General features: G+C 51.1%; 1 protein-coding gene across 3 annotated transcripts in view; it reads right to left on the bottom strand.

The window, feature by feature from the left end:
• Window positions 1–20,786, bottom strand: part of BRIP1 (BRCA1 interacting protein C-terminal helicase 1) — a 309,402-nt gene that overhangs the window by 264,761 nt on the left and 23,855 nt on the right. For all 3 annotated transcript variants that reach the window (XM_029612654.1, XM_029612656.1, XM_029612655.1), the window contains exon 3: window positions 5,366–5,477. In XM_029612654.1, the coding sequence (XP_029468514.1) occupies window positions 5,366–5,477 (112 nt within the window). The remainder of the gene's footprint in view (window positions 1–5,365; window positions 5,478–20,786) is intronic.

The following is a 20,786-nucleotide window of genomic DNA, read 5'->3' as shown; positions in this document are numbered from 1 at the left end:
TGCTAAGCCTTTGCACAAGTCCTGCTGTAAAAAAAGGCCAAAACATGCAGATCCTCCACCTGCAATGGATCTTCTAAACATGAATTGTCAAAGACCCTCCACACTCATACATATCATAGATGTGGATTGTCTCCTGGTGTGAAGAAAGTGGCAATAACCGGCTCTGAGTAGCCTTTTAATCTTAAACATCTCCTTTCAAAAGCCAAGCCACGAGAAAAAAGCAATCCGCCCGATCCTTGTTACTTGGCTTGTTATGGCGGTTACTACCCCAAACCAAATGTGCCTGATACTTCACTTTCAATGCATATCCAGCATAGCTCCCTGCTTCAACGGCAGGGGAGAAGAAAAACTGATACTTCACGCATATCCAGCATAGCTCCCTGCTTCAACGGCAGGGGAGAAGAAAAAACAACCAATAAGGGCTGTATAACAGTCTGGGTACAACAAATAATCATGGGTGTAGCTTGCTTATTGCGGCGGTTACTACCCCTACTGCCCCTAACTAATCAAGCTAGATATTTCACTTGGATGCAGCTCCATCACTGCTCTCTACATTAATGGTGGGGGTGGAAGGGAAATAGAACCAAGAGCTAAGAGAAACAGATAAGTATGAGGCTTGCTGGGCAGACTGGATGGGCCGTTTGGTCTTCTTCTGCCGTCATTTCTATGTTTCTATGATCCGAGAAGTTAGGGCCTTGCTTTAACAGACCCGGCAGATGAGCCAACCTGAGGGGCCCGTCTACTGCAAGATGATCCAGATCCGTGAACCAGGGGCGATGTGGCCACTCCAGCGCCACAAGTACCACCTGACCAGAATGTCTCTCAATAGGCCTCAACACACGACCTATCAATGGCCACGGAGGAAACACATACAGCAGGATCTCGTCTGCGGCCGAAAAACCGCACCATCTTGGCATTGCTCCTTGACTCCATCAAATCCAATTGGAGACTGCCCCAATGAGACCGAATAAAGTTGAAGGCCTCCATTGACAATTCCCATTCCTCTGGGTCCAACTGTTCCTTGCTGAGATATTCTGCTTGCACAATGTCCACTCCAGCCACATGTGAAGCTGCTATCCCCTGCAAATGTTGCTCTGCCCAGACAAAAAGCTCCTGGACTCCTGAGCCACACAGTGTCTCTTTGTTCCGCCCCGCTGATTTATATATGCCACCGTGTAGCATTGTCAGAGAACTCTCTGACCTTTTGATCTCGAACCCGCAGAAGGAACTCCACCAACGCTCTGCACACCGTCCTTGTCTCTAAATGATTGATAGACCAAGATGCTTCTACTGGCAACCACAGTCCTTGTGCCATCCGCGCCTGGCAGACCACCCCCCAACCCTTTAGGCTGGCATCCGTGGTCACCACTACCTAGTCCAGGACCTCCAGTTCCACTCTCTTCTCCAAACTGGGCTGGAGACAACCATCAGGAGAGACTGGACCTGAAGACCCTCTGCAGTGGTAATGGCTGATGAAATTCCTCAGACAAAAAGGATTCCAACGAGAGAGAAGCGCCCCCTGGAGAGGACGCATATGGGCAAAGGCCCGTGCCACCAATCCCAGTCTGGACACCATAGAACCCAGCACCTGAAGATAATTCCAGGCCCTGGGGACTGGCATTCACAGAATCCAGACCACCTGCAACTGCAACTTCCGAATCCTTTCTTCGGTAAGAAAAGCTTTGCTGTGTATCGAACCTCGCCCCCAAGTACTCCAATTCTTGGTAGGGCTTGCGTGACTCTTCGTTAAATTTACCACCCAGCCCAAAGATCGCAACATCTCCCGCACCCTCCAAACCAAACAACATTCTTCCTCAGATTTTCCTTGGATATGCTAGTCATCCAGTTAAGGATGAATTAGAATCCTCTCTCTCTGGAGACCAGCCGCCACCACAACCATCATCTTCGTGAAGGTTCGCGGCTCCGCCAGACCAAAGGGAAGGGCCCGAAAGTGGAAATGCTGATCCAGAACCATGAAACGAAGGAATATCTGATGACCCACGCATTTGGGGATGTGCAGATAGGGTTCCATCAAGTCAGTGAAGCCAAAAGCTCCCCCTGACCTACCACCGCTATCACTGTTTGCAAAGTCTCCATACAAAATCAGGGAACTCACAGTGCCACATTTACCTTCTGCAAGTCGAGGATGGGACAAAAGGTCCCCTCCTTTTTGGGAAACACAAAGTAAATTGAGTACCTCCCTTCACCAAATTTCCTTATTGCACTGGAACAATTGTGCCCAATACCTGAAGACGACGCAACATATCCTGAATGGCCTCTTGCTGCCGCGGGATCCACAATGTACACCATGAAGGCTTCCTTGATGGGGGGGCAAGAAAATTCTAACGTATAGAAATCCCTTATCACCTCTAGAACCCATTGGTCCAAGGTAATCCTGGTCCACTCCTCAAAACTGTGCTAGGCACCCCTCAACAGCCTCCTCGAGAGAGTGGACCAGTCTAGCTTCATTGTGATGCCTTACTGCTGCCAGGCCCCTGGACAGAACCATCTCTGGGGAATCTACGGGTACTTCAAAAGGACTGCTGCCAACTGAATCCCTACTTCTGCGAAGATGCAGACGAAGAACCTTGTTGGAATGAAAGCACCACACCTCCTGGAAACGGGCATGGACTGGGAAAGACTTCCTGCCAGTTTTCTTATCCTCTAGCAGCTTATTTCTCTTAGACTCCCCCAAAACCTTCATCAATTGCTCCAGGTACATACCAAATAATTTTCCTTTAAAAGGGAGATTAGAGTTGAGTCTTGGTCCACATGTCCGCTGACCAATTCCATAACCACAGAAGGCGGCGTTCTGAAACTGCTGTGACCATACTCCTGGCCGGAGTCAGGATCAAGTCATACAGCACATCAGCCACATACGCGATCCCAGCCTCCATCTAGGCCGCCTGCCTATCATCGCCAGAGTCAACTGAAGTCTTTTCTTGAGACTTCTGCACCCAGCGTAAACAGGCCCTCTGTATCAGACTACTACAGACTGCCGCTCATAGACTCAAAGCCAAAACCTCAAACATCTTCTTCAGATGAATTTCTAGCTTGCGATTCTGCACATCCTTTATTGCTGCTGACCCCACTACTGGAATGGTCGTCTTCTTGGCGACCGCTGAAACCAAAGCATCCACCTTCAGCAAGACTAGCAGCTGCAAAGTATCCTCCGTTAGGGGATATAACTTCGCTATCGCCCTGGCCACCTTGAGACCTGCCTCCGGGAAATCCTATTCCCGTTTCACCAGCTTCTTAATCTTCTCAGGGAGTGGAAAGGTCTTTGGTGGACCTCACAACCCATCCAACACTGGGTACACCCCTTCATTATCGGACTCTTCCTGGACCACCTTAGTACCCAACTTGCTCAAAACCTTAGGAATAAGGCGGCTCACCTCCTCTTTGAGGAACAGAACCACATGTGGGTCCTCTCCCTCCGCAATCAGAACCTCCACCAGGTCTACAAGATCCTTCTCCTCATCGCAGTTCCCATTCGCTGTATTGCCCATGGAGTCACCTCTCCGGGGACATCACCCAGATCATCCCCCAATCCATCCCAGTCGGATTCTTCAGATTCAATTTGCCCATCAGGATGGGCCAGGCCCAAATCGGTGAAGGTGGTCCCCTAATCCTCTGGTTGAGGAAACCTTTGGTTCTTTAGCAGGGTGCCGAGGCTACTAATTCAGAGGCCATTTACCTCCTCTGCCCTTCCTCTGGACAGAGAGGCTTTATGCATGAGCAAAACAAAATCTGTGGCAAAATCTTCCACATCCTCATCTCTTTCATCTGGCTCAGACCCCTCTACCAGTCCTTTGTCCCCAAGCTCCTCCACCCCCGACTGTATGGCAGGTGAAAGCAGTGGAGGGGAATAGACAAGTTATTGTCTCGTGCTTTCCTTCTGACAGGTTGTCAAATTCTTCTGGATTGTCCCTGACAGGATCCTGGGAACGAGTAGTCCGTTTGCTGCTACCTTTTTCCTTGGAGGGTCCTCCCCTTCCAGAAGCACACTTCCGGCATAGCGCATCAGAATTCAGGCGCTCACGAGCAAAGATGCAGGCCGGACAAGATTTCTCACGCTGGGAACCCAACGCCGGCGCCATTGCTGAGTCACCATACTGGTTGTTGCACCCGGCAGAGTATTTCACACGTCTCTCCTCTCTTCAGAAAATCTTCCCAGAAGGAGTTGCCGTTAGATTTTTGAATATCATGCTTGTGAGTTGAATTGAATTCTTCTGCAGGGTTCCATTGCATTCTCAACATATTCAGGTCACAGCGTTTACCGTTTCACTTTTGGGCTTTTGTCCCTCCCAACGCAGCCCTTGTGGCGAAATACGGTCCATGTCGGGGGACCAAAAGATTTGTCTGCAAGCAATTGTTAAATAAAGGAAGGATATGTTGATCTGATTAATTCTCAAGTTTCAATCATTGAAAAATTTAAGATAAGGTTCCACGAACTTACATAGCGCTATACCATGAGCTTAAATGACTGCCATCTCTGAGGCCCCCCCTGGGGCCTCCCGCACAGGGCCTGCAGCCTGAGTACGTCTGTCCCAGGGAGTCTCTGTCAAGGCTCACTCGCCTCCAGAGAAACAGTTCGGGCACAGAAGGGCTGCGCTGAGGCAAGAACGCCTCCCTCCCAGGCCCAACAGGATTTTCCACGCTCAGCAGGAGTTGGCATGGCGCAGCTCACGGCTAAAAATAAACAAAGGAGGAGAAAAAAAAGCAGCCATACCTGTGCTGCTGTCCGGGCACTGAATGGACAGCACATGCCGCATGAGTCTCTCCTCTCCCTGATGCTGAGCCAACTGAGTCGCAGCAAGGGAAAACATTAGCTGCACAGATGTCCCTTAGGCCCCAGCCTCCCCAAGGAAGGACAGAAAGAATTACTCTCCTGCTTCTGGGGCTCCGGAACGCTTCCACAGGCCGGCTTCAGTGGGAGGTCATCAGGGGGAGTGAGGGAATCAGGACCCCTGGCTTTCCCTCCTCCTGGAATCAATGGTCGAGCCTGGCCAGGGATATCCAACCCCCACTCACCCTGCTCAACTGAGGGATGGCCCATGAAGGTCCCCAACATCTCTGGCAGCTCCGGATATTCTTATCCCTAAACTAAACTAATTTTACTTCTTTTTTTTTACTAACAGGTTTGTACCACTACCATCTGCTGGAGACAGAGAAATATTGAGGTACTGTAGGTGGCATTCTCTGTTATGTAGCAGTGCCTCAAAGGTTTTGTTCTTTGCCTCCATCTGCTGGTAGGGATGCATAAACCCACTTGTCTGGACTGATCAGGGCATGAACATGAACTAGAAGTTACTACCACCACCACCACCAGACTTTCTGAAATAGCAAACTGCCTTTTACTTACCACCCAGAGACTGCTGCCAAGCTAGAGCAGAGCACAAGAGCGCTAATGTTTTTCCACTGCCTGTGGGGCTCTCCAGCAGACAATGTTGCTTGTTATTTAATCCCTTCACAATCTGCAAAGTAAAAGTCACTGTAAGAACCAATATCTTATGTTTTAGTTCTTTTTTTTTTTTTAAATAATGAGACCAATATTCAGTAGGCCATTTGGTTGACAAGTTATCAGCCAAAGTTACCAGATAACTTGTCCCATATATTCAGCGGGATAAACATCTCGCTGAATATATTCATCTATTTACTTGCATTTATTAACCACTTTCCAGAAAAAAATTATCACCCAAAGTATGTACAACAAAATCAATTTAACATAAATATAATAAAACATCATAATTAAAATAAAACATAAAAGCATAAAACAAGGCTTGTATAAGAAAAAGTCGCACCCTTTTTCTTATACAAGCCTAATTCCACCTACTACCAAGCTTAAAATGATCTGGATACAATAAGCCGGATAATTATTAAACCTAACCGGCTAAGTCTGAAAATAGCCAGGTAGGCTTTTTAGTTATCCAGCCTTGTGTGGCCTGATAACGTGCTACTCAACTAGATATCTTTAAAAGACATCTGGCTAAGTAGTGCTGTCATTAGGAAGCAAAAATCAAGTAAACAGGGGCCAGTGGACTAATCCCTTTCCACCTCCCAAAATATCTTACAAAAGGTCCTGTTGGCCATGTTCTCCTTACCCACCTAACCCTCTTAATCGAGTACAGGTTCCCTGTCCCATTTTTTTTTAATAAATAAAAAGAGCAGCCTGCTGCCGCCCCCCCTCCCCCCCCCCAGTTTCCCTCCCTCCCATCCACAAGGATTATAAATCGCACAGACCTCCCTCTTCCTTCTCTGATACAGGAAAATTGTTTTTTTACCTGCTAGTTTTCATTCCTGTAGAACCACAGATCAGCCCAGACTCCTGGTTTTGCCTCCCTTCCAGCAGATGGAGAGCGAGAAGGTTTCGCTGACACTGCCACATAACCTGGTGTTCCACCTGCAGTCCTTCAGTACTGTTAAATACCCAAAGCTAAGATACCAACAAACACAACCACAAATAACTCATATCCCCCTGAATGAGCAGTAGGAAGTGCAAACTTATTATCGATAGGTCTTTCCAACCTTAAAAACGTGGGAACTAATCAAAACCTGTGTCATTCTTCAGACTAATTACAATAACAGATCGAGTGGACTCGCCAATTCTCCCAAAATCAATTGGGCAGGACTCTGGATTGATCTGTGGTACTACAGGAATGAAAATTAGCAGGTAAGAACCAAATTTTTATTTCCCTGTACATTTCCAGATCAGTCCAGATTCCTGGGATGTACCCAAGCTTCCCTAAACAGGATGGGACTGCGAGAGTCCCACTCAAAGTCCACTTTCAAAATCCATGGCCTCTGGAGCCTTGACATCCAAGCGATAATGCATGGCAAAAGTGTGCGATGATTTCCAAGTAGCCGCCCAACAAATCTCATGGCAATATCTGTTGACATTTGGCCCAGGAAACTGCCTGAGAATGAGTAGAATGAGCCTTTAACCCCTCAGGGATAGGACGCCCATGACAGATGTACACTGAACATATAGAATCCTTCAATCACCGCGCTATGGTGGATTTTGAAGCTTTATGACACTTTTACACCACTCCATAGCACAAAAAGAAGGTCCGACAACCAGAAGCTATTAGTGACCTTAAGATATTGAAACAATGTTTGCTTTACATCCAAGATTCACAACTCTCACGCGCAAGACGTTGTAGCGACCAAATTTGGAAAAGCCGGAAGCTCTACCAATTGACTTAAGTGAAATGACACCACCTTCGGAAGGAAGGAAGGAAGGAACTATCCGCAATGAGACTCCAGAATCTGTAATTCTCGAAAAAGGATCTCTACATGACAAAGTCCAAAGCTCCGAAATCCTTCTAGCGGAACAAATTGCCACCAAGAAAACCACCTTTAAGTTGAGATCTTTCATAGTAGCCCTTCTATGAGGCTCGCATGGACTCCACACATACCCTTAAGGACCAAGTTAAGGCTCCAAGAGGGACACAACTTCCATACGGAGGACACAAATGCTTTGCCCTCCCTCCCCAGAGGAAACACACTACATTCGGATGTGCAGCTAGAACCGCTCCCTACTCTTTGCCTCGAAGACAGCTCAAAGCCACCACCTGAACTCTGAGGGACTTTAAAGGCTAGCCCCTTCACCAACCCTCTCTGTAGAAGGTCAGAAAATGTGCTACGGATGCCCAAGTAGGTTCAACACCCTGCTCTGTGCACCAAGACTCAAAAACTCTCTGGACTCTTACATATGCCAAGGAGGTAGAAGTCTTTCTAGGTTGCAAAAGAGTGGAAATGACATCTTCAGAATATCCTCTCTCCCTTAAGCATTTCCTCTCAAAAGCCAAGCCATGAGACAGAAGCGATTTGAAGATATGGGACTTTGTGCAGAAGCTTTGGTAGATGAGCTAGCCTCAATGGCCTGTCCACTGCTAGATTGATCAGATCTGCAAACCATGGCTGCCAAGGTCACTCAGTGTCACTAGAATCACGTCTCCCGGATGAATCTCTACACGCCGTAACATTTTGACAACAGCGGTCACGACAACACATACAGGAGAATACCCCGCGGCAAAGGAAAAAACAAGGCATCGACCCCTTCTGCTCCGCATTCCCTTCTGCAACTGAAGCAGTGCGGTTCGCTGAGTTGCCATTAAGTCCATGTGGAGTCTGCCCTATCTGCAACGGATGAGACGCATAGGAAAAATCGGTTCTTACCTGCTAATTTTCATTCCTGTAATAGCACAGATCAGTCCAGACAAGTGGGTTTTGCCTCCCTACCAGCAGATGGAGTCAGCGAAACAAAATTTTCAGGCACTGCTACATTACAGAGAGTGCCATCTGCAGCCTCTTCAGTATTGATCTGTACCCAAGCCAAGATGTAACCCCAAAATCCCTTTCTCTGGCTAACAGGGAAAACTATAAGGTTGGAAATCGCCAAAAAGAACCCAAAACACTCCCAAAAACTAAATCTGAAAAACCCAAACCATGATCAACAACTGCCCAAACACCCCGCTGGCAAAAAAAATCATAGTGTTACAGCAGTGACAGGATAGGTCTCTGGATTGATCTCTAGTATTACAGGAATGAAAATTAGCAGGTAAGAACCAATTTTCCTTTCCTGAACATACCTATATCATTCCAGGCAAGTGGGACATATCAAAGCACCCTTAGACTGGGATGGTCGTCTTAAGTGACCGCCAACCCCGTAAGCATCCACCTTCAGTATCTCCAAAAAGTCTCCTCCATCAGGTGGATATAGCTTCCCAACTTCCTAATCTTCTTAAGTAAGGGAAAGGCATTCGGGGGGGGGGGGGGGGGGGGACGACGACACAACAACCTATCCAGGAACGGACTCAACCTCTCGCTAACTGACTCCTCCCGAGTCACTTTAACCCCCAATTCCTCCAAGATCTGGGGAATAAGACGGCATAGTTCCACTTTCTTAAATAAATGGATAACTTGAGGATCATCCTACTCCGATATTTCATCCGGATATGGGTTGTCCTTAGCTACATCCAGTGCCACAGTCATATCAGTGTCTGGAACCACCCCCTAGTGGTCCAAAGGGACATCCTGTGGATCATCCATTGAGTCGTCGTCCCCCCCCCCCCCCCCATATCCCTAGGGTCCACCTCCGACTCCGCCCAACAGACCCAGACGATGCAGTAGGTCCCAGGACCTACCTGCAGCCCCCTTAGGCATCTTTGGCACAGATAGGGGAGGCCCGACTCTTGCCCACTTCCCCTTCGCCCCCTTCTTTGCCAGGAAGGCTTTATGCATCTAGAGGATAAATGCCGGCAAAAATCCCTCAAGGCCATCCGTCTCCTGCTCCAGGCTGTTGTCAGAGTCTCCCCCTCATGAGAGTCCCCCTGAACAACAGGAGAAAACGGGGGGAGGGGAATCTCTGGGTTCCCTAGTTAAAAAGGACTCCTGCCCGCGGCCCTCCGCGGATCCAGCCACCTTGCAGGGCCCCCCGGACCCCTTGTCCACCGACGTCCCCCCCCCCCCCCGAAGGTTGAGAAATCCGCTTCCCCCAGTGTGCCCCCACTGAGGAACCCTCCTCTCCCGAAGCACAACCAGGATAGAGGGAGTTAGAATTCAAGCATGTAGACTCCACCCCATACGCGTGGCACACTTCTCTGCGCGGTCCGGGCACCATACCCCATGCTCCCGCACCGATGGCCGCTCCCCAACCTGCAAACACCACCGCCCTCAATTGCCGCTCTGGTGTGCGCCTTTTTTTTCTTAACCACGCTACGCCATTTCCGTGGCGTGGAAAAATCAGCCAGGCATCACCGCAGAAAAGACCGCTACTCTCCGGCCTCAGCATGGCCCCCAGAGATACGTGGGAAAACAAACGTGGCCACACCAACCACTGCCATGCCTTCTCCACTACAGGCTTGGCCGCTAATGCTGCTCCTCCTGGGACCCCCGGGGGCACACGCAAACCAGCAAAGTACTTACTTCTGTCTGCCAAAGCCTGCAGCCCTTGCTTCCTCATGGTCGTACCTTCCACCCCCCCACTCCCCAGCAACCAGTTGTTTGCCTCTCTCCTCCTTTCTTTTTCTTTTAATTTTAAAATCACAGATACAAAGGCAAAAAGCACACACAGGGTACTTCCCTAATTCCGGGGCTTTGCAGACAGAGGCCCTGAGGGAACCAGTCCCCTGGCTTTCAGGGCCCCCAGCATGATGCAGGCAAGCACAAGGCAGGTTTTCCCAACCCCCTGGATGCCCAGCTCAACCTGAGGGATGGTCCACCAAGGAGTCTAACACCTCAGGAAGCTTCCTCCGAAATTGTCCTACTTCAATTTCTCTCTCTATCTCAGACTGCAGGGTTGCACCTCTACCATCTGCTGGAGTCAGAGAAATACTGAAGAGGCTGCAGGTGGCACTCTCTGTTATATAGCAGTGCCTGAAAGTTTTATTTCTCTGACTCCATCTGCTGGTAGGGAGGCAAAACCCACTTGGTCTGGACTGATCTGGGTATGTTCAGGAATGCTTCCTCCAACAACTCTATTTCTGGGATCCAGCTGTTGCCAACTAAGAAAATCCACTTGCACATTGCCTATCCTGGCTATGTGAGAAGCCGCTAGTAATGCCAGATGCTGTTCTGCCTAGTGAATTACCCTCTGGGCTTCATGAGCCACCGCTCTACTTTTGGTACCACTCTGTCAGTTGATGTAAGCCACCATCGTCGCATTGTCTGACAAGATACTTACTGGCCGACCGCGCAGGAAGGGCAAAAAGGCACGCAGCGCGAACCGCACCACTCTCGTCTCTAAGTGATTGATAGATTACAATGCTTCTTCCGCTGACCACTAGCCCTGTGCTGACTGAGCTTGGTATACAGCACCCCATCCGGAGAGACTGGCATCGGTGCTAACAACTATCCACTCCAGAACTTTCAAGTCCACTCCGCGACACAACTGGTCCCGATCAAGCCACCATGAGAGACTGGACCTGGCTAGCTCCATAAGAGGTAGTGGAAGATGAAACTGCACTGACAACGGGTTCCACCAGGAGAGCAACACCAAATGCATAGGCCTCATATGAGCAAACGCCCAAGGAACCAGTTCCAAAGTGGAGGCCATGGAACAGAGAACCTGCAAGTAATCCCAGACCCTGGGCACCGCTTTCTCTAACAAACTGTGAACTTGCATCTGCAATCTGAAAATGCGCTCCTTGATCAGAAACACCTTCCCCAACTTGGTATCGAAACACACCCTCAGAAGCTCCAATACCTGAAAAGGGGAAAGATGACTGAAAGATTTATTACCCAAACCAGGGATCTCAACCGCTGCAGCACCACCTCCACTGCCTGCCTGCAAAGGACCTCTGACTTTGCTCGAATAAGCCATCTGCTGGAGACAGAAATACTGAGGGACTGCAGGTGGCACTCCAGGTTATGAGGCAGTGTCAGCGAAAATCTCTATCTCCATCTGCTGGAAGGAAGGCAAAACCTGGAGTCTGGACCGATCTGGGTACGTACAAGGAATTTCGTTTTTAATGCCAGGAGCAAGGGATCCTTTGTCCTATTCCCGGCGCTTCCAGCACTGCTTTAAGGACAGCACTGAAAACGTAAGCTCTAAAAGGAGCACTTTTGTGGATACAGAGTGTCTCCTAATGTCATTCATCCACTTTGGACACCAGGTCAATGTATTGTGGCAGGACAGGCCTCTATAATCATTATGCTAGCAGCAGCTACAACTACCACAAAGAGCAAGGAACAGCACATAGTGGAAACGTTGATTAGGAATCTAATAAACTAAGAGCTCCATTTTTAAATATAGAGCTGCCTTTAAGCTTAAATTAACCAAAATACACATATGTAGTAAATATACCAGGGATTTGTTCCACTTTGCCAGAATTCAAAGCGCAAGTTAAAATTATGTCAGAGCACTTTCTGAGCCATGGCTATCTGAAATCTTGCATTAGGAAGGTTTACTTACATGCTGGATTTTCACATCAAGGATGTTTTTTTTTTCTGCAGCCACTACATCAGATGATCACAGGCTTACATGTGCTTTAACTTTCACCACAATCATATGAGATGCGAGCCGCTATATTACAACATTGGCACATTCTACAACTTTATTCAGCTTTTTCTGATACTCTACGGTTTGCATATAAACGGGGCGCTAGCCTAAGAGATATGCTAGTTCAATCAGATTTTGCTAAGCAAGGTTCTTTACCCACAATTGATATCCAGGGACAACAATGGTGTGGGACTGTTCTGTATGAGAGGTATAGATGCATACAGACTCCGTGTTTGTCCATTCATCCTAGTTTACCATTACTTTGCAAACCTGTCCATCTGCAAACCTGTCAAATGATATCCCTGTGACATTCTTATATGAGGAAAACGTCTAGAAGGATATGCACCAGGACGAGAGAACACAGGAGCTGCAGCAAGCACGCTAGAGCTACGGCACCTTTGATTACTCACTGTACTTGGCATCCACACATTTTTAATGAATTACAGTTTGTGTTATAGAACATCTGCCCACCCCCCCACCACCGGTTGGTGAAGTGGTAACTTTTATAAATGATTGCTGCAGAAAAAACAACATTGGATCCATCCTTTACATACAGTGGATCCTAAGAGGTTGAACACAGAGCAGGATCTGTCAGTGTTTCTATATCAGTTGAGACAATAAAGCTGTCTTTGAACGCTGTTCTCATCAGCTGGAAGTCCAGCTAGGAGAGGAAGTCAGTTTGAGCATCATTTAAAATCTTGAGAGGTGGACTCCATTTTCTAAGATAAATGAGACATGAGCACCCGAACAGAAGCATGTTTTTCAGATAAGTGTTATTTAAAAGTCTCCCCCCTGATGCAGGAACTTGCTGAAACATCAGATGATATCAGGATCTTATCATCTGTTGTGCACATGGGACAGAGCTGTGTTTATGCCACTGCTGGACACAGGATGCTGGGCTTGATGGACCCTTGGCCTGACCCAATATGGCATGTTCCTTAGCTGTTCACAGGTTGCCCAAAGCATTTTTGTTTGCAATAGAAGCAAGCTTGCTTATCGTAAACGATGTTTTCCGTAGACAGAAGATGAATTAGCCATGCTGTCTGGGTACGTCTTCCATGCCTCTAGGTGGTGGAGCTCTCCAAGTCTAGTAAAGTCTTTCAGCTAGGTGCTCCCTCTTGTATCTCCCCGGGAATGCCTGAGGCTCCTCAGTCTGTATCAAAGCAAGATAGAATGTTCCCTGTACGTACCAGGATCAGTCTAGAGTGCTGGGTTTTGCGCTCCCCCCCCTAGCAGATGGAGACAGGTGTTTTTAAAACAAAAAACTCTGCCTTATATAGGAGAGTGCCACCTACAGTCCAGCAGTATTACTCTGTCTCCAAGCAGATGGTGGAAGTGCAAAACCTACAGTCTGGTCAGGGTATATTATTTTCTGGGATACTTAGTCAAAATTAGATAATAGATTTGTCTAAATTAGTGGATTGGTCTCTTTAAAAACAAAAACAAAAAAAAAAAAAGAGACAGCAATTCTGTGGTCAGCCTCCCAGGGGGTTGGCAGGTCCTGAGAGGGCCATCCCCTGCTGGTTTTGAGGCAACTGCCAACGAGGGTTGAGGACCCTATTGTTAGCCTTGGGCAGCGTGGGTCCGATACCGGGGAGCCCAGCTCACTCCACCCAGACAGATCAGCATCCTAGACCACTTCAGGCAAGTCCGATTTAAAAAAAAAAAAAAAAAAAGTTTTCATTTTTACTTTCATTTTGTTGGGCCGTCTCTCTCCTTCTCCATTTCATTGAGGGGGGGGATTCGCCATGTTTTTGGTTCGGGGGGGGGGCTGATTTTTGTGGTTTTTTTGTGGTGTTGGTTTTATTGCCAGCTCCTCCAATGCCGCGGTCGGCCTTGTGTTGCGCATGCGGCTTGACCCACTCACGGCTCTCCCATGAGGGACTGTGTGCAGAATGTTTACTGAGGGGAGAGGGTTTCTCCGGTGCAGGGAAATAAAAAGTGCCAAAAACTAAGCCGGAGCGAATCTCTTCGGTAGCAGCTGGGGCTGTTCAGCCTGCACCTGATCCTTTTCAGCTAAGCGCGGGAACGGAGGCCATGTTGCAAACGTTCCACTCTGCTACTCAGGCAGCCATGGGGGAGGGGTGTTTTCCTCCTCAGCTTTCTCCTCAGCCCAGGCTCCCTGAGGACAGGGAAACTGTGCAGCCTGCTTCCCCCCCCCCCAAGGAGGACAGTCCTGAAGGGACTTCTGACTCATCCTTCATTGTTTTCCTGCATAAAGCTTTTAAGGCAAAAAAAAAGCAGGGAAACTGCATGAGGGGGGCAAACTTGCCTCCCTAGTGATTAAGTCCCATGCTCATAAGCTCACTAAGGCTCATAAGGGTGCGGGTCCGATCAAGCCCAAGCGTCCCCTCCGCACTGGGGATCCGCAGGGGGGGTACTGATTCTTCAACGCAAGATTCAGATCCTGGAGATCCGGATTCTCAACCCTAGATTTCACATGGAGCGGATGAGGCGGATCCTGATCCAGAACAGGCGGAAAGAAGCTCGCAGGCTGCGGAGGGTGATGACTCTAAGGTGGTATGCCTTTTTCGCTTATCCCGGCTATTCTCACTGAGCTGGGCATTGACAGCCCTCCTGAGGAATCCAAACTCTGTAAGATGGATCCTCTGTTGTTGGGCCTGAGAGGTCCTGCCACCGCTTTTCCTTTCCATTTCTCGGCTACGGATTTGCTGTTCCGGGAATGGGATACCCCGGATCTCGGGTTGAAAGTCAGTAAGGCCATGGATAAGCTGTATCCTCTGCCAGAGGAGGCTTTGGAGATGTTGCGTGTCCCTAAGGTAGACACGGCGGTTTCTGCTGTCACCAAGAAAACCACAATCCCAGTCACAGGGGCGACAGCGCTCAAGGACCTACAGGACAGGAAGATGGAGGTGCAACTCAAAAAGATTTTTGAGGTCTCAGCCATGGGAGTTCGGGTAGCTATATGCAGTAACTTTGAAATGAGAGCGGGACTCCGCTGGGTAAAGCAATTACAAGCCAAAGGAAAATTAGTTCTTACCTGATAATTTTCGTTCCTGTAGTACCACGGATCAGTCCAGACACCTGGGTTGTGACTCCGCACCAGCAGGTGGAGACAGAGTAAAACTTGTCGGGCTCCCTACATATAGTAAGGTGCCACCCACAGCCCCTCAGTCGCACGTAATGTCAAAGCCAGATAAAGCCAAAAAACTAGCTAACTAAGAAAAAACACCAAAATGAGGCCGATTCACAACAGCCCCTCGAGCTGGAACCAGAAACCTTCAAAACCATCAACACCAAGTGCAAAACTGCAAACTACAAATGGCTAAATAAACAACCGAGCAGACTCTCTCTCTTCTGACATAAACTACAAGACACAGACGGGCGGGAGCCTGGACTGATCCGTGGTACTACAGGAACGAAAATTATCAGGTAAGAACTAATTTTCCTTTCCCTGTACGTACCCGGATCAGTCCAGACACCTGGGATGTACCAGAGCCAATTACCCAGGGTGGGAAGCAGAGAGTCCTGCTCGGAGAACACTCGCTCCAAAACCCTGAGACTCAGCCGCCTGGACATCAAGTCTGTAATGTCTAGTAAAAGTGTGCAACGATTTCCACGTTGCTGCTCTACAGATCTCTTGCGTGGACACCCGAGAAACCTCGGCCCAAGACGTGGCCTGCGCCCGAGTCGAATGGGCGCGAAGCCCCTTAGGCGCCACCATGCCCCGCAAAAGATACGCCGAACAAATCGCTTCCTTGAGCCAACGCGCAATCGTGGCCCAGGAAGCCGCAGACCCCCTGCGCGCCCCGGAACAGAGAACAAAGAGGTGGTCGGAAACCCGGAAAGGATTCGTAACTTCCAGATAACGAATTAGAATCCTACGCACATCAAGCTTCCGTAGTTCCGCAGACCCCTTGTCCCGGGGATCCACCGACTGATTCAAGTGAAACGACGACACCACTTTGGGCAAAAAGGAAGGAACAGTCCGCAGGGAGACACCCGCCTCCGTAAACCGCAAAATGGTTCCCTACAAGACAGAGCCTGTAGTTCCGAAACACGACGAGCGGACGTAATAGCGACCAGAAACACCGTTTTCAAGGTGAGATCCTTCAAAGTCGCCCGCTTGACCGGTTCAAACGGCGACCCACAAAGAGCTGAAAGCACACAGTTTAAGTTCCAGGAGGGACACGGATTCCGTACCGGTGGGCGTAGATGTTTAGCCCCCCTCAGAAAACGCGTCACATCTGGATGGCACGCCAAGGACACCCCTTGGACCTTCCCCCTAAGGCAGCCAAGGGCAGCCACTTGGACCTTCAGGGTACTCCAGGACAGCCCCTTCGAGAGGCCCTCTTGAAGAAAAGCGAGGACCTCAGGCACAGCAGGCCGAATGGGGTTAACCTCGTGAGAACTACACCAGTCCTCAAAAACCGTCCAGACCCGCATATAGGTTAAGGACGTGGACTGTTTTCTAGCTCTCAACAACGTAGTAATCACTGCCTCGGAGTACCCTTTAGTCTTCAAGCGCGCCCTCTCAAAAGCCAAGCCGCGAGACAAAAGTGATCCGCGTCCTCCAAACAGACGGGCCCTTGCCGAAGAATGGCCGCGTCTCCCTGAAAACGAAGTGGAGGTTCCACCGCTAGCCGCAGGAGATCCGCGAACCACGGACGCCGTGGCCACTCCGGCGCCACTAATATGACCTCCCCCGGATGCAACTCGATTCGCCGTAGCACCTTGCCTATCAGAGGCCACGGGGGAAACACGTACATCAGCATGTCCGTGGGCCAAGGAAGCACGAGCGCATCGACTCCTTCCGCGCCCCGCTCCCTCCGACGGCTGAAGAACCTCGGAGCCTTTGCGTTGTGTGCGGTGGCCATCAGATCCACACGTGGCTGACCCCACCTGGTACAGATGAGACGATACGCTACCTCCGGTAGCTCCCACTCTCCTGGATCCAGCCGATGTCGGCTGAGGAAGTCCGCTTGGACAATGTCGACGCCGGCGATGTGTGACGCTGCAATGCTGCTGAGGTGCCGTTCCGCCCAGCACATCAACTGACTCGCTTCCTCCGCCACTTGCTGACTCCTTGTCCCGCCTTGATGGTTGATATAGGCTACCGTGGTCGCGTTGTCCGACAGAACTCGGACAGCCTGACCCCGTATCCATGGAAGAAAAGCTTGCAATGCCAGCGCCACCGCTTTGGTTTCTAACAGATTGATGGACCACTGCGATTGCTGAGCTGACCACAGACCCTGCACCGAGCGCCCCCCACAGACGGCTCCCCAACCTGAGAGACTGGCATCCGTCGTTACTACCGTCCAGTTGGGCAGGATCAGAGAAATCCCGCACGTCAGATGGTTGGGGCAGAGCCACCACCGCAGGCTGGCCCTGGCACGCTCTGGGAGAGGCAGCGGACGCAGAAAGTCCTCCGATACCGGCTTCCAGCGGGAAAGTAACGCTGATTGTAACGGTCGCAGATGAGCGAAAGCCCAGGGTACCAAAGCGAGTGTCGACGCCATGGAACCCAAGACTATCAGGTAATCGCGGGCCAAAGGGCATCGGAGGGCCAACAAGCGTCTCACCTGTCCCTGGAGCTTGAGAACCCTGTCCTGAGTCAGGGATACCGTGGCTTTCTCGGTGTCGAACAATGCCCCCAGGTATTCCAACCTCTGGGTGGGCTGAAGATGACTCTTGGCTAGATTGACCACCCAACCTAGCGACCGCAAGAGCTGCAGGACCCTGGAAATCGCCTGCCGACACTCGATCTCGGATTTGGCCCGAATGAGCCAATCGTCCAGGTAAGGGTGAACAAAGAGCCCTTCCCGTCTGAGCTGAGCAGCCACCACCACCATAACCTTGGTGAAGGTGCGTGGCGCCGTGGCCAGACCGAAGGGAAGAGCCCTGAACTGAAAATGCCTGCCCAGGATGCAAAATCTCAAGTACTGGTGATAGGCCGGCTGAATCCCTATGTAGAGATACGCCTCCGTCAAATCCAGGGACGCCAGGAACTCGCCCGGACGAACCGCAGCCACTAGCGAGCGAATCGTCTCCATCTTGAAACGGGGAACACGAAGGCACCTGTTTACACCTTTTAGGTCGAGGATTGGACGGTACGCCCCGTCCTTTTTTGGGACCACGAAATAAATGGAGTACCTTCCCATGCCCCGTTGCGTCGGCGGAACGGGAGTAATGGCGCCCAGAGCCTCCAGACGCTGGAGGGTTGCCCGCACGGCCGCCCTTTTGGCTATGGCCTTGCAGGGAGACACGAGAAACTTGTGCCAGGGTAGACGAGCAAAATCTAACGCGTAACTGTGTCTTATCACGTCTAACACCCACTGGTCCGAAGTGATTTTGGTCCATTCCTCGTAGAAATGTTCGAGGCGCGCTCCCACAAGGGGAACGACCTCTGGAACCCCCGACGAGAAACGAACCGATCGCGTATCATTGGGCCGACTTGGCCCCCGAGCCCGCCGAGGGTCCACCTGACCTATTGAATCTCTTCCCCCGAAAGGACTGAGACCAGGTGGAGGATCTGACCGCGCCCCCTCGGAAGGACTGACCCGACCCAGATGACCTCTGTGGCCTCTGGCGACGGTTAGGTCGAAAACGGTTCCGTGAAGAGAAATTGGGCCTAGGCCGTGGCCTGTCCTCCGGGAGCTTAAAAGCCTTGTTTTCACTCAGGAACTGCATGATATCATCCAGCTGCTTCCCAAAAAGCAACTTCCCCTTAAAAGGCAAGGAGCCTAGATGAGCCTTAGAAGTACCGTCTGCCGCCCAGTTACGGAGCCAAAGGCGGCGGCGTGCCGATACCGCAGACACCATAGCCCTGGCCGAGGTCCGCAGCAAATCGTGCATGGCGTCAGCGCTGTAAGCGATTACCGCCTCCAGAAGATCCGCCTGAGAAGCCTCCCCTTCTGAGAGACCCGCATTCGCCTGTAAGGTCTGGGCCCAGCGGAGACCAGCCCGTAAGGCAAAATTGCTGCAAATGGCTGCCCTGACTCCCAGGGCTGATACCTCAAAAATTTTCTTGAGCTGTACCTCCAGCTTCCGATCCTGGACATCCTGCAGCGCCGTAGCGCCCGTGACGGGGATGGTCGACCTCTTGGTGACTGCCGACACAGCGGCATCCACACGAGGAAGACGCAGTAGCTCCAAAGCATCCTCCGGCAGAGGATATAGCTTATCCATGGCCTTACTCACCTTGAGGCCCAGCTCCGGGGTGTCCCATTCTCGGAAAAGAATGTCGGACGCAGAAAAATGGAAAGGAAACGCCACCGTAGGGCCCGCGAGCCCCAGAAGCACCGGATCCATCTTGGGCCCTTGTCGGGTTTCCACCGGCGGGGCCTCCACCCCGATTTCGTCAAGGATCGCTGGAATAAGAGGGGAAAGCTCCTCCCTCTTAAAGAGGCGGACGACCTTGGGGTCATCTCCATCTCCCGTCAGTGCGCCCTTGCCCGTGCCCGGCTGCGCTGGATCCTGATCATCGGGCCCCTCAGGCCCTCCAGGCGCCCCCGAGACCGACCGCTCCCCCTCCGAGGAAGTGGAGTCTGGTTCCGCGTCCTGGGGAACGCCTCGCGCCGGTCTCTTGTCCTTCGGGGGTACCGAGATGTCCCTAGGGCGGGCCGACCTCTTCCGGGAGCGAGAACGTCCTTCATCATCACCTGGCACCTTCCCGTGCCTGCGCCGAGTCCTGCGGTACTTTGCCATTTTTTTTAAAAAAAATCAAGATCTTCCAAAAAGGACTCCTCCGAGTCCGAAGGCCCCTCCTCCGAGCCGCAATCCGCCGAATCTGAGGCACCCCGAGGCGCCCCCCCCCCCCCCCCCCCGAGGCTGGGGAGAGAGAGGAGGAGGCTGGGCGCCATGTTCCATGGCTCTCCTGGTTGCCTCGCGGACAGAAGACAAAATGGCCGCCGTTCCCGCACTAAGCGGGAACAGATCCGGCCCCCCCGCCTCGACCCGGAGAACGCGCGGCGGCGAACGAGACGCCCGGGTTCGACCCCCCCGATCGCCCCCGGACGGTCCCTCGCCGCCGGCGAGGCAGTTCGAGCACATCCTGTCCCGCGAGACCCGCGTGCGCGAGGGCACGCGGCCCCGACGGGCATCTCGGCCGCGCCGAAAAGACAAACTGAACGCCGCCTCAAGAAAAACCGAAAAAACCGCCCCCCCCCCCCCGAACGAGCGACCCGCCGCGAGGGAGACCGAGAGAGAGAGAGCCGGCGCAGCAAAAACCAAGACAAAACCCCCCCTTCTTTTTTTTTTACTTATCTCGTTGACCAAGGTGCTGAAGGCCTCCGAGCTCCACCGGGGGTGAGTGAACCGGGCTCCCCGGTGTCACCCCCGACGCTGCTGCCAGAGGGGCCCGGTCCTCGACCCCAGCAGCGGCCTCTACCAGGGGGGGATGATCCCCTCAGGATCTGACAACCCCCCTGGGAGGTACTTACAAACGGGAGCTTTCTGAAAAGCAAAAAACTTTTTTTTTTACACTTTCTAATGTTATAAGAAAATAAAAAAGAGAAACCACTATCCTCTTCTTTTTTTTTTTTTCTATCCCTGACTAGCTACAACTACAACCCCAGGGATCCCAGAGACTGTGGGTGGACCTGCCCCATCTGCTGGAGACAGAGAAAGACTGAGGGGCTGTGGGTGGCACCTTACTATATGTAGGGAGCCCGACAAGTTTTACTCTGTCTCCACCTGCTGGTGCGGAGTCACAACCCAGGTGTCTGGACTGATCCGGGTACGTACAGGGAATGTGGGCTTCTCGGATGAGGAGGCTGTCCAGGCGGGCCGTCTAGAATCTCTAGGTGGCTTACTGCGCTGA

Source organism: Rhinatrema bivittatum, chromosome 8, assembly GCF_901001135.1.
Source record: "Rhinatrema bivittatum chromosome 8, aRhiBiv1.1, whole genome shotgun sequence".
In the NCBI taxonomy this organism is placed as follows: domain Eukaryota; kingdom Metazoa; phylum Chordata; class Amphibia; order Gymnophiona; family Rhinatrematidae; genus Rhinatrema; species Rhinatrema bivittatum.
This window is presented reverse-complemented; position numbering and strand designations above follow the sequence as displayed.